This window comes from Echinops telfairi, unplaced genomic scaffold (assembly GCF_000313985.2).
Source record: "Echinops telfairi isolate 266 unplaced genomic scaffold, ASM31398v2 ScPeMD7_7473;HRSCAF=8511, whole genome shotgun sequence".
Lineage (NCBI taxonomy): Eukaryota > Metazoa > Chordata > Mammalia > Afrosoricida > Tenrecidae > Echinops > Echinops telfairi.
In genome coordinates this window covers 13,490,372-13,502,921 of record NW_022111377.1, presented here as the reverse complement: position 1 = coordinate 13,502,921, position 12,550 = coordinate 13,490,372, and the positions used below count along the sequence as shown (strand labels likewise).

Below are 12,550 nucleotides of genomic sequence, written 5' to 3'. Positions count from 1 at the left end.
TCAAGGAGTTCAACAAAGAAGAGAATGTATTGAAATTGATTTTAGTAGAAATTGTACAATACTGCTTGATGTGATATAATATGTGATATGATATAAAATCAGTATTAACTCCTGTTAAAATGGCTTTTTTTGTGGGGTTGGGGGGAGTATTAAAAATCCATTAAGAAAACTGCCATCAAAAAGTATTTTGCCTGAATATTAGTGCTGACAATACATGAACTGTGTTGTATTTCAGGATCTATCCTGAATGCTATTTTTGACAATGAATGCAATGCTATTCCTGGCATTGTATACCATATGATTGCTCAATTAAAATGGCTAATACCAGACTTCTCAGTGTATTAATATCTAGGATATTGATCTTTATTAATTATATTTCACTTTTTACTTCAAAATTTCCTAGATTCATACATTATAAATCCTACATTTGGTTTATTAATAGAAGTTTGCATCTATTTCTTTTCCTTTTGAGTAATAACACATCAGCGAAGGAAGATGTCAAAAGCTTCCCCGTCATTAGGATTACCCTTCTTTGAGGATATAGCTCTTTCACCGACATATTTTGAGTGCCTTCTGAGCGGTTAAAGGGTTATCTTCTGGCAGGTTGTTTGTTTTTTTTTAATTATTTTTATTTATTTATTTTTATTTTTATTTTTGACATTTTATTAGGGGCTCATACAACTGTTATCCCAATCCATACACACATTGGTATTTTTAAGGTTTCCACTGGACAATTTAGAAGTAGATATTCAGATCTTCCTCGTATGTCTTATCTGGAAGCTTCAGTTAAAACCTGTGCACCAAAGGTGACCCATAGCTTTGGATTAGTAGCCAAGTGTAATCCCTCGATGCCCCCCAGGGACTTTGCTTATAAAACTAGACAGGACAAAACCATGGGCTGGGAGGGCGGCAGGACCGAAGGACCATTTAGTTTCTAATCACAAGTACATGAGATGAAGTCCTGCCATCCTTACTGCTAGGAGCATTCTGGCCGTACTTCTTCCAAGACAGATTTGTTTGTTCTCTTGAAAGTCCATAGTTCTTTCAATATTCTTTGCCAGCACCCAAATTCAGACGTATTGATTCTCCTTTGATCTTACTTATTCAATGCCCAGCTTTCACATGCATGGGAGGCCACTGAAAATACCATGGCTTGGGTCAGGTGCACCTTGTGCTTAAGTCACCTCCCCCTTTTTCCTATGTTAAAGAGGCCTTATGTAGCAAATTTACCTAAAGCAATGTATCCTTTGATCTCTTGACATGTGCTTCCATGAGCATTGATTGTGGATCCAACTAAGTGAACCCTTGACAACTTCAGGCTTTTCTCCATATCAAGCGTTACCCGTTAGTAACCAGGGTGTTACCTAATGATCCAGTTGTGAAGAGTTTGATTTTGGTTACATTGAGTTGTAATCAAGACTGAAAGCTGAATTCTTTGATCTTCATCAGCAAGTGCATAAAGTCCTCCTCGATTTCAGCAAGCAAGGCTGTGTCATTTGCATACTGCACGTTGTTAATAAGACTTTCTCCAGTCATGATGCCTAATTTTTCTTCAGCTAAGCCAGCTTCTCTGAGTAGTTACTCTGCATTCAGATTGAATAAATTTGGTGAGAGGATACAACCCTGACACACACTTTCCATGATTTTAAACCAGGCAGTATCCTGGGTCTGTTCCCACAACTGCCTCTTGATCTGTGTACAGATTCTGCAGGAGCATAATGAAGTGCTCTGAGGTTCTCAACACTAGCCATCCTTGTTGTGATCCACACAGTCAAATGTCTTGGCATTGTCAATAAAACACAAGTAAACATTTTCCTGGTATTCTCTGCTTTGAGCCAAGATCTGTGTGATATCAGTCATGATATCCTTTATTCCAATCTGGCCCGAGTCTCCGGCAGCTCCCTGTCCATGTATTGGTGCACACTGTTGTTGGATGATCTTCAGCAACATTTTACTTGCGTGCGATATCAATGATATTGTTCTAGAATTTGGGCATTCTCTTGGGTCACTTTTCTTTGGAAGGGATACAAGTATGGATCTCTTCCAGTCAGTGGGAGAAGCAGCAGTCTTCCAAATTTCCTGGCACAGACAAGTGAGTGCTCCCGGTGCTTCATCAATGTCTTGAAGCATTTCAGTTGGTGTTCCATCCCACCAACTCATGCAGCTTTGCTTTGGGCTGCTTTGGGTGAGCCTTGGGCTTCTTCCTTCAGTGCCATTGTTAGGTGCCACTGAGTTGGTTTGGATCCAAAATGATCCTATGCACAACAGAAGGAAACACCTCACAATCGTTCCTATGCCCAAGCCCATCATTGGAGCCACTGTGCCAGTCCATCTCCTCAAGGGCCTTCCTTTTTTTTGCTGCCCCTCTACTTTACCAAGCATGATGTCCTTCTCCAGGGACTGGTCTCTCCTGACAACCTGTCCAAATTGTGTATGACAATGTCTCACCATCTTTGCTTCTAAGGAGAACTCTCACCATACTTCTTCCAAGATAACTTGGATTTGTCACTTTAGCAACCCATGGTCCTTTCAATATTCTTATCGCACCACAATTCAGATACAACCATTTCTGTATCGTTGGTTCTTACTTATATGCTACTTCTTGGAATAGTGGAGTGTCAGCCAGTTCTTTTTGGTAGTGACTCTGTAATCTTTCCAACTTTTTGGATGCTTCCTACATCATTCACTATTTTGTCCACAGAAACTTTCAATATTGCAACACAAGGCTTATGGCTTTTCCCTTGAATTCTTTCAGTTGAAGGTATGCTGAGCTTGGTATTCTATTTTGGTTTTCTTATTCTAGTTCTTTGAACATTGTATTATAATATTTACTTTATCTTTTCAAACTGCCCTTTGAAACTTTCTATTCAGCTCTTTTACGTCACTATTTCTTCTATTTGCTTTAACTCCTCTATGATGAAGAGCTAATTTCAGGTTTCCTCTGACATCTACTTTGATATTTTCTTTCTTTCTGTCTTTTCTTTCCTGTCTTTTCAATGACCTTTTTATTTCTCCATTAATGATGTTTTTGATATCACCCCACAGCTCATCCAGTTTTCTCTCATTAGTATTCAGTGAAGCAAATGATTCTCGAGATATTCTCAAAATTCACATGGGTTAGACTCAAGGTTTTATTTTGGCTCTCAAGGACTTGTTTTCATTTTGTTCAGCTTTGACTTGAACTCACACATTAGCAAGCAGTGGTCTGTGGCATAGTCAGCCCCTGGCCTGGTGTTAGCTGCAGATATTGAGCTTCCCCATTGTCTCTTCTCACAGTTGTAGTGAATTTCTTTCTGTGTAACCCATCTGGGTATGTCCATGTGTATAGTCACTGTGTGGTTGGGAAAAATGTACTTGTTATGAACAAGTCATTAATCTTGCAAAGTGCTATCATACGATCTCCAGTCTTATTCCTATCACTGAGATCATATTTTCCAACTACTGTTCCTTTCTCTTGATTTACAGCTTTTGCATTCCAATAACCAGTAATCATCAGTGCATCTTGGTTGCTTGTCTGATAAATTTCAGACTGAAGACATTAGTAAAATTCTTCAATTTCTTCATCACTAACTTTTGTGGTTGGTACATAAATTTGAATAATATGATGGGGTTTCCTTGAATTGGGGTAGATATAACCCTATCACAGACAGAAATGCACATCAAGATAGATCTAAACGTCATTTTGGAGTAAGATTGCAATGTCATTCCCTGTCTTTCCAGCAAAGTAAACCATTATTTTCTGATTCAAATGGCCAATAGCCGTCCATTTTAGCTCACCTAGGATATCAATCTTTATGCATTCCAATTTATTTTTGGTGAATTCCAATATCTGGATTCGTAATTCATGTATTCCAAATTCCAGTTAATAGTAGATTCTGAAGCTGTTTCTTTTCATTTTGAATGATGCCCCACCAGCAAATGCGGGTCCAGAAGGCTTTACTCCCACAAGCTATATTCCATCCATGTCATTATGTTCGACTCCACTTCGAGAAAGTAGCTCTTCCTTAGCCATACTGTAAATTCATACTTATGAATTTAGTTATGAAATCCATAATTATAATATTCTGCTTATATTCATAGGCCTTCAGTATCTGAGAAGTTTTCGGTGCTATACAAGGGTTTTTTCCTAAAGTATATAACCCATTCCTTCTTCGCCATCCATTCTTAGTCTGGGGGCTCTGTTAACACCTGTTCACATTGGCTTACCCTGCTGCTATTTGAACCATTGACACCGCTTTCAGCACAGCAGCAACACACAAGCCACCATAGTATAACCAAATGACAGAAACGTGGTGGGATTAAGGTACACAAATTTGATAGGGTGCATAGGGAAGTTTTACCTCAGTAGTGAGGGGTATTTTGTCCTAGACTGAGTACTGATCTGGTCCCCTTTTTGAAATATTAAAAGAAAAATGTTTCAAGGATCAAACTATTTCCAAATAATTTAAATGCAAATCCATACAAAGATCCTAAAAGATCTGGTGGACACAGAAGTTGGCAGTTCATCCCACCCAGCAACTCCACAAAAGAAATATTTGATAAGATTACAGCTGAGAAAATCTTGTGGCACAGTTCTACTCGGTTTAAATGGCTTGCTATCAGTCAGAACTGACCTGATATAAAATAATAATACTTATTTCCAGCACCAACAAAAACAAGATAAAATTGAGTATGTCAGATATCCATAAAATATTTACTAGGCACGCAAAAAAATAAAATTAAAACATCCTTCATGATGAGAGGGAAAATAAACTGAAATCCAGGGTTGGTATGGTTGCTAGAATTAATAGTCAAGGACATTAAAATAACTATTAAAATTGCAATTCACTTCAGGATGTCTTTTACAATGGATTCTTAGTCATGAAAAAAAAGTCTTAGCTGAAAAATATAATTAAATAATTTGGTTTTCAACAAAATTAATACATTTTGGTGCATCAAAGAAATCTACCAAGAAAATGAGACAATCTACAAATGGGAAGAATAGTTGAGAACCACAGCCCAATTATGCATTTACTATCCAGAATACTAAAATAACCCTATAACTCAAAAACATAAAAAAGCAATTAAAGACAGAAACATTACTAAAGGATTTTAATTTAAATCTCTCCAAAAATATGCAAATAGCAAGGAAGTATGTGAAAAAACAGTCACAGTGAGACACAAGAGAAATGCAAATCAAGACCAGTGTGAAACCACCTATGGCCAATAGGATGGCTCTGACCAGAGAAATGGAAAATAACACATGTTGGGAAGAGGTGGAGAAATTTGTCCCCTTCTGTGCTACTGGCAGGCACTCTGGTGGTGTCCTGGTTATGAAGTGAAAGTTTGAAACAACCTGGCAGAAGTCGGTGCTTTCTATTCCCATAGACAGCTTTTGTCTCAGAAACTCACAGGGGCGGTTCGACCCTGTCTTGTAGGGTCACTCTGAGTCAGCATTGACTCAGTGGTAAAGAGTTTGGCCTTTTGGTTTGGCATTACTGCTAGAAAGATAAAAGGGTTATCTAGAAAACAGCTTGGCAATTAGTCACAAAGCTAAATATAGAACACAACATGTCCCAGTATTTCCATCCTGGTTAAGTATCCCAAAGACTAGAAAGCAGAGACTCTAACAGGTAACCTGAACACGACCATTTATTCCAGCATCATTCACTATAGCCAACATGTTGCAACAACCTGAGCATTCATCAGCAAATTCATGGAGAAACAAAATGTGATACTTACATACATGATGGCCTATTATCTAACCATTACTAGAAATGAAATTCTGATACCTGCTACAGCAAGGGTGATCCTTGCAAACATTCTGCTGAGTAAAGTAAGTTTGATACCATAGAGTAAATACTGAAGAATCCTGTTTATATAAAACAGTTAGATTAGGCAAGTGCATACAGACAAAAGTTAATGAATGATTATCAGGGAAAGTGTTGGAAGGGAAAATAAAGATTTATTTATGATGGAGTACTGTTTTTTCTATTTAAGTTGATGAAATTCCTTTGGAAATGAATAGGGGTTGGAGTCGTACAACAAGAAGTATGCATTTAATTAATTGAATTATACATATACAATTTTTAAAAAATTATATTCTCCACTTGTACTAAAATATAGGAATCTAAGATAAAAAAAAGGTTCAAATTGAACTTTACAGATAAAACTTGCAATGTGTTAGATGAGAAACACATTGTATGGGATTAATTGATTAGTTATGAAAGAAAAGCTAGAAATGATCCAAAATAGAAATCATAGAGAAATGAGAATTAAAACACAGAAACAAACAAACAAAAATTAACCACACAGAGAATCAAAAAGCCCAATTACATGAGTCCCCTCAGAGCCAAAGAAAACAAGCTCACTGACATCAAGTAGACCCATGAATTTCTCCTTCAGTAAAGAGTTACAGCCTCAGAAACTCACAGGGGCAGTTTTACTCCTATAGAGTTGCTTTGAGATGGAGTTCCCAAAGAAAATGGAAAAGAGAGAAAGGGAAAATTTTGGGGCTTTGTTAGGAAAAGCTTTCTTAAATATGCGAAGATCGTCAGCATGATCTCAAAAAGCACAACTGATACATTGAACCTTATCAAAATCTCTTAAAAACCTGCTTTTCAAAAGACACTCTGAAGAGTATGGAAAGACAAGTTGGAGTCTGGGAGAAGATCTTAGCAACGCATAGGATCGTGTATCTGACCTTGGATCTCTGACAAAGCACTCCTGTCTAGAAGACATAAGAATAACTGAAAATCAAAGTAAGAAAATAAGCAACACACTTTAAAAATCAGAACCAAGGCCCAGTTTTGCTTCTCACCAAGTATTTGTGTAAGGATGAAAGAATCTCTCTGAGCTTTCTCTTCCTATCTAAAATTGGCCCCAAGGATCTCTGACTTCACCACTTTAGGAATTGCTGAGGTTCAGATAGAGAATACTCCTATGTAAAAGAGTTTTATACAACCGCAAAACCACCCAGGCACGTAAACTTGCTGTGCATAGTTTGCCTGCAGGAGAAAGCAAGGGAGAACTAGAATCAAGCATAGTCCATCATGAGTAAGGAGGCCTGGGCGCAAACTCCACTAACTGTCCCACGGCAGCGGTGTGACTTTAATTTAAAGCAAACATCTACCTGATTTCAATCGCTTACCTGCAGTGTAAAAAAAACAATCAAAATTTCAGAGTTGAAGTTTTAAGACTCAGTACTTCTGGGAGAATAGCAGAGATTATGCCAAACACTTTTAAAAAAAATAATAATTGTGTTTTTCATTTCATGGCAGTAAGTGCTTAAAATCAGACTGGGCAGCTGTTCCCAGTGCCATGTGTTCGTGTTTAGACATTTTTAATCACAGAGTATGGAGCTTATTCAAGGCAGAAAACAATGTAAAGAGCTTCATTAAATGATAACTGTGTGTCAAAGTAGTTTTGATCAAATTCCATTTTCTTTCATTCAAGAATAACGTGACAATTCTTGTTCTTTAGGCATTTCGATGTATTTCAAATACAGATTAGGAAATGAAGCTCATTCACCATACCTGAAAAGGCTGCATGCTGGAAAGGTGGAGGTGTCTCCTGATCCATCTGTTGTCTTGATTCCCAAATATCTCCCACAGCAGCTGTCCCCTGGTGTTGCTCCAGATTCGCTGGTAGATGGCCAATCTGTAAATGTGCTTCCCAAACATGTGGTAATAGAAGCGGAAGGTGCAGCGCTTTGCATCCGCGGCGTTCAGAACTGGGCTAAGGAGAGCAGCTCTGTTTTGGAACACTTGGGGCTCTGAAGACTCGATGTACAGATAATGTCCTTTCGCTGTGCCGATCGTGTGGTCCTTCATTGGCCCTGTATTCAGGGTGGAAGTGGGACCTTGGTTCCTGGTCCAGTCAAAATCATCTTCTGTATCTTGTTCCCAATTACAAATTCCATTTTCAAAGTTACATTGTAGCTCAGTGGCTGAAAAAAGCACCACAAAACATTAGCATAGTTGGCATTAATAAATACACATGATAAAATCACCTGGTTGATACTTTCCTCATGCCAAAGAATGCCAGTTTGATTCTTTTACAGGCTGCACTAAATATTTTTGAAGAGTGAATACAGTAACTATTTAACATGTTAAAAAGCAAGGATGTTACTTTGTGGACTGAGGTGCATCTGATCCAAGCCATGGTATTTTCGATCACCTCGTGCATGTGAACGTTGGACATTCAAATAGGAAGACTGAAAAAAGATCAGTGCATTAAATTATGAGGATGGCAAAGACTACTGTACTAGCCATTAGTTTCTCAATGCCTTTTATGTCCATCTTCATACATTTCTATCTCTCTATATGCATTACTCAACTTAGCTCCTTACATCCAGCAACTTCGTTGCCCAGTGGATTTTTCAACCCTAGCTAAATGTTAGAAACCACCAAGGAGTATTTAAAAAACACCAGAGCCAAGAATTCTCCTCCAGAGGTGTTGATTTAATTGATCTAGGGAGTGGTGAGGCCATGCATCAGAATTTTATATATGCTCCCTAGGATATGTGGGGTTGAAAACATTCATACCTTTCTATGCCTCCATCTTCCAGAACCACCTGATGGATGGTAAAATCCCATGCCAAATAATTCCAGGTTAAACTTCCATGAAAAATACCAACCTTTTAAAACTCTGGAGTGAAGTCTAGGAATCTACTTTTTCCCCTTCAACTTTTTGTTGTGAATTGAGCTAACAGTTTGCCGAGCAAACCAATTTTCCATTCCACAGTGCATGCACATTTCTTTCATGTCACTGACTGCAACCCTCCTTTTATTATTCTATCTGCTCCGTGTCTCCAGAATCCACCTTTTTAATCAGGACCCCAAATGATTCAGAGGCAGGCATTTTGTAGGCCTTACTCTGAAAAGCTTTTCTGTTTGCTTCTATTCTGCCCTGTGCTCCTCATAGTCACACAACCATCTTCTTCAAGTCACTGGCCCCTAACGCTCCCTTCCAATGGAGGCCTGGTGATGCAATGCTTAAGCGGACAGCTGTTAACTAAACGGTTGGCAGTTCAAACCCACAGGGCAGCTTCGAGGGAGAAAGATCTGATTTCTTTCTTTTTTGTTGTTGTTGTACAGAGAAAGCTTTATAACAAAAATGGCTCACACAGTTTGAGAAATCGCTAAGCCCCATCCAGTTCAAGCCAGGCTTCTCCTGACTCGGGGAAGTTGGTGAACAGAAAGAAGGCTGGTAGATGCAGAGGTCCGAAGTAGACTGAATAAATCCGTTGTCTGGAGCCTGCTGAGGGAGCCTAAGATCGGCAGGTGACTTAATAGATCAAGGAACCAGATGTGAGATCCAGCTCCAGCAGAGGACCAAAGAGAATTCACCCTGATTGTTCTCGTATACCAAAAGGCTCTTGATACCAACAGGATGTCATCAGGCTAAGACATAATTCACAGCTTGAGCTCCGCCCATACCCTTACCTGAGTGTCTAGTTGGCATCATCCTTAGCCAGCATAGATCACCCCTTGTCAACATGACATCTGTGCATTACTCATTAACCATCACAATCACCAAAGACAATCAATTAAATCAGAGGTGCTCCTAATGTGCTACAACTAACATGCATACAACCGCATGAATGCACTAACCCCATTTTCATCTGACTGCCTCCCTTTGGAATGAGGGTCTCCAGACCTGAAGAGAAGGTGGCAGGGACAGGAAACCAATCTGCTTGGATTCAGTGTCGGTCTCTGCTGCTGGCAGATTGGGCACTCAGCAGTAGCAATAGTCAAGGCAGCCTTGGTGAGTTGCCACCAAGTCCACGTTGCCGAGCCCACGTATAACCACAACCTGCCACTGTGTCCACTTTGCTCAGGCCCCTACCGGGCAAGGACAGGAATGGCTGTGCAAAGAGGACTAGTTTCCATGAAACGCATCATCCCATCCACGTGACTGTCAAAATTCTCCTCTGTAGAGGTGATCCTTTGGGCACATAGTCTTCACTTTCTTTGGCCCATTCAAAAAGATCTATCCACATGCTTCTTCCCCACACTTCCTCGTCACCAAATTTCCTTCCAAGTCCCTGACCATCCAGTGAAACCAGCCCACGAATCGCTAGAGTCACACATATGGCCAGTTTGCCTTCCAGGGAAATCCAACTCGGTGCACTGCTAGAAGTTCTGCCCATTGGGAGCATCTGCCTTCGCCGTGGTTCCTCAGGTAGGCCCAGAAAAGGACTGCAGTGCTGCTGCACTGAGAGGAAATACTGCTGTGGGCCAAGTCGGATGAGCCGCAGGGTCAGACAAATACCCAGTCGTCATGACGGGCACGGTGACTTGGTGGTCCATGTAAGGTGTTCAGTCTCCACTAAGGCCAGACGCTGGTTTTCAAAGGTGGAGGAGTGGTCTGCAGAATGGCAGAGCTTTTGCTCCCAAATCCCCAGTCTGCACTGTGATTCGCCAGGAGGGGCCAGACCTCTCTGCCCCGGGCATCTCAAGCACGTTGGAACAGCTGGATCCTAAGGCCCACATGGCAGAGGGCTTGCACAGCAGCCTCGAGCAGTTTGTTGACTCGTTTGCTATGCAGGCTGGAGGAGCACTCTGCCGAGTCTCTCCCTTATACCACAGGCTTATGGAAGCACGGAGGTGTCATCAGCCTTCAGACATTGATAGGTTGGCTGTGTGACTTCCCTATCCAGGAGGCTAGTTGACCTAAGCCCTAACGATCACAGCCACTTCGCCAACCTGAATACACTCCTGCTTGCCACGGATGGGCCAGCCACTCCCGGCATATCCTGTCTGCCTGGCCCAGAGTGAGGGTGGGCGGGGCTCAGGTGAAAGGATCTAGAGTCTGAGGAGATCTGAAACTGCAGGGACCCTTCCCACCTCTCCCTCTCCCACCATTCTTTTTCCTCTGGACCCAGTTCAGCCGGTGCTTGGTCTGTGGGGAAGGAGTCGGTCTTGGACCACACAACTCGGCCTGCTTTCGGACCAAGGTACCATACTTGCCTCTTGGGCTGCCTCTGGCCACCGGGGCTCTAGCTCCGCCAGAGTGGGTAGGGCCTCCAGCCGTGGGCGCAGATCTCCCACCACTTCGGTGGCCCTCCGTCGCGGCTCCTCTAAGCGCTCCTTCTCGGCCTGCTTGATTTTCTTGTGCAGCCAATTCTCCCGTCTCGGCTTCATTCTTTCCTTCGTGTTCAAAGGTGCCTTCTTCTCTTCATCTCTCTGGTGAGCACTGAGGTTCCGTGTAGTCGCGTCCAGCTGCTGTGCGAAGGCGCTGAGGTTGATGTTGGCACCTGCGAAGAGCTTGGTGCCGAAGGCCGCCCAATCCTTTCCCGCGGCCCTGAGGCGGCGCGCGGGGCCTCGCGCGAGGGCTGCTCCCGGAGCCCCGGCCTGGGCCAGGGGCGGCCTCCTCTGTGAACCTCAGGGCCACCGAGTGCACCCGGGACCGGAGCTGCCTGACTTTCCCCAGGGCCGCGGAGGAGGCCGCCGAGGAAGCACGCTGCGGCGCTCGCGGGAAGAGCGTCCTCCCGCCTCACGTCCCCGCGGGAAACCCGCGACGGCAACGCTCGGGCCCGGAAGTACTGGTCGGAGGGGGCGGGGCCGAGCGCTCGGGCCCCGCCCCGCCCCGCCCCGCCTCGCCTCTCTGGACTTGACGGTCTGAAGTCTATTGCCCCAGGAGCTGCCCTAGGGGGTTGATGCCTTCTCTGTGAATCGCAACCCGCCCCAGGCCACAGACTGAGGAGATCTGATTTCTTTCAAGATTACAGCCAAGAAAACCCTATAGGGAATGTCTACTCTGTCACCACGAGTCATAATCTACTTGGCGGTAGCGACATTCCCAGCAATCCTTCCCCAGAGCATGCAGACATGGCAATCTTCCCTTCCTTCAGTGCATGCGCCATAGTCCCTGTTTGCCCCAAACACTTCACACCTTTTCCTATCTGTCCCTCTATCCAAGTGAATGTCAGTCCCTTTGTCTGTTTGTGATTGTGTCCCTAGGGGGTCTTTTTTTCTTATGGGCTTAAAGTTCCTTTGAGGGTAGCGGCTTTCATAGTCTTGATTCCTTTTACAATTCAGAATTGACTAGGCCCTGTTAATTGAATACCCCATCTCGATTTCTAGATTGACATAGGAGCGCATTCATTTTTCAAGACGTCAGAATTTTGTTGACACTGAGTATTTATATTTTAACAAATGAGATAGAATACACATTTGACATCATTTGGGCAGAGCTGACATGATTTAGAATTAATTGAGAGTTCCACATGCTAGTTTTATTTACCTAAGTTAATATTTAAAAAAATAATGCTCGCTGTCCTTTAATGATTCCTCTGCACTTGGAACTAACGGTGAAAAAAACCCTGAAACACTAAGTACAGTTCTCTGTGCAAGAACAAATCATCTGTCCCGGAAGCCACAGAACAGGAGCTTCCAGCTAACGAAGGAAACCAAGTGAGTAAATGTCAGATGGGAGTTGAGCGCTCATTTAGTATTCCCTCCCTTATGACTGATGGAGCTCAGGTGTGATGTGCGATGGGCACAGACAGCGTACTCTCCAGGTGTCAGTCTTTGGCTATGGAGCACAAGGAGCATGTCAACTTGCT

General features: G+C 42.4%; 1 protein-coding gene across 1 annotated transcript in view; it reads right to left on the bottom strand.

Annotated features, from left to right (window-relative positions):
- MALRD1 (MAM and LDL receptor class A domain containing 1) overlaps nucleotides 1-12,550 on the bottom strand; it is an 819,322-nt gene that overhangs the window by 625,431 nt on the left and 181,341 nt on the right. Inside the window, 1 exon segment of the mRNA XM_013008119.2 lies at nucleotides 7,515-7,927. Coding sequence (XP_012863573.1) covers nucleotides 7,515-7,927 — 413 coding nt within the window.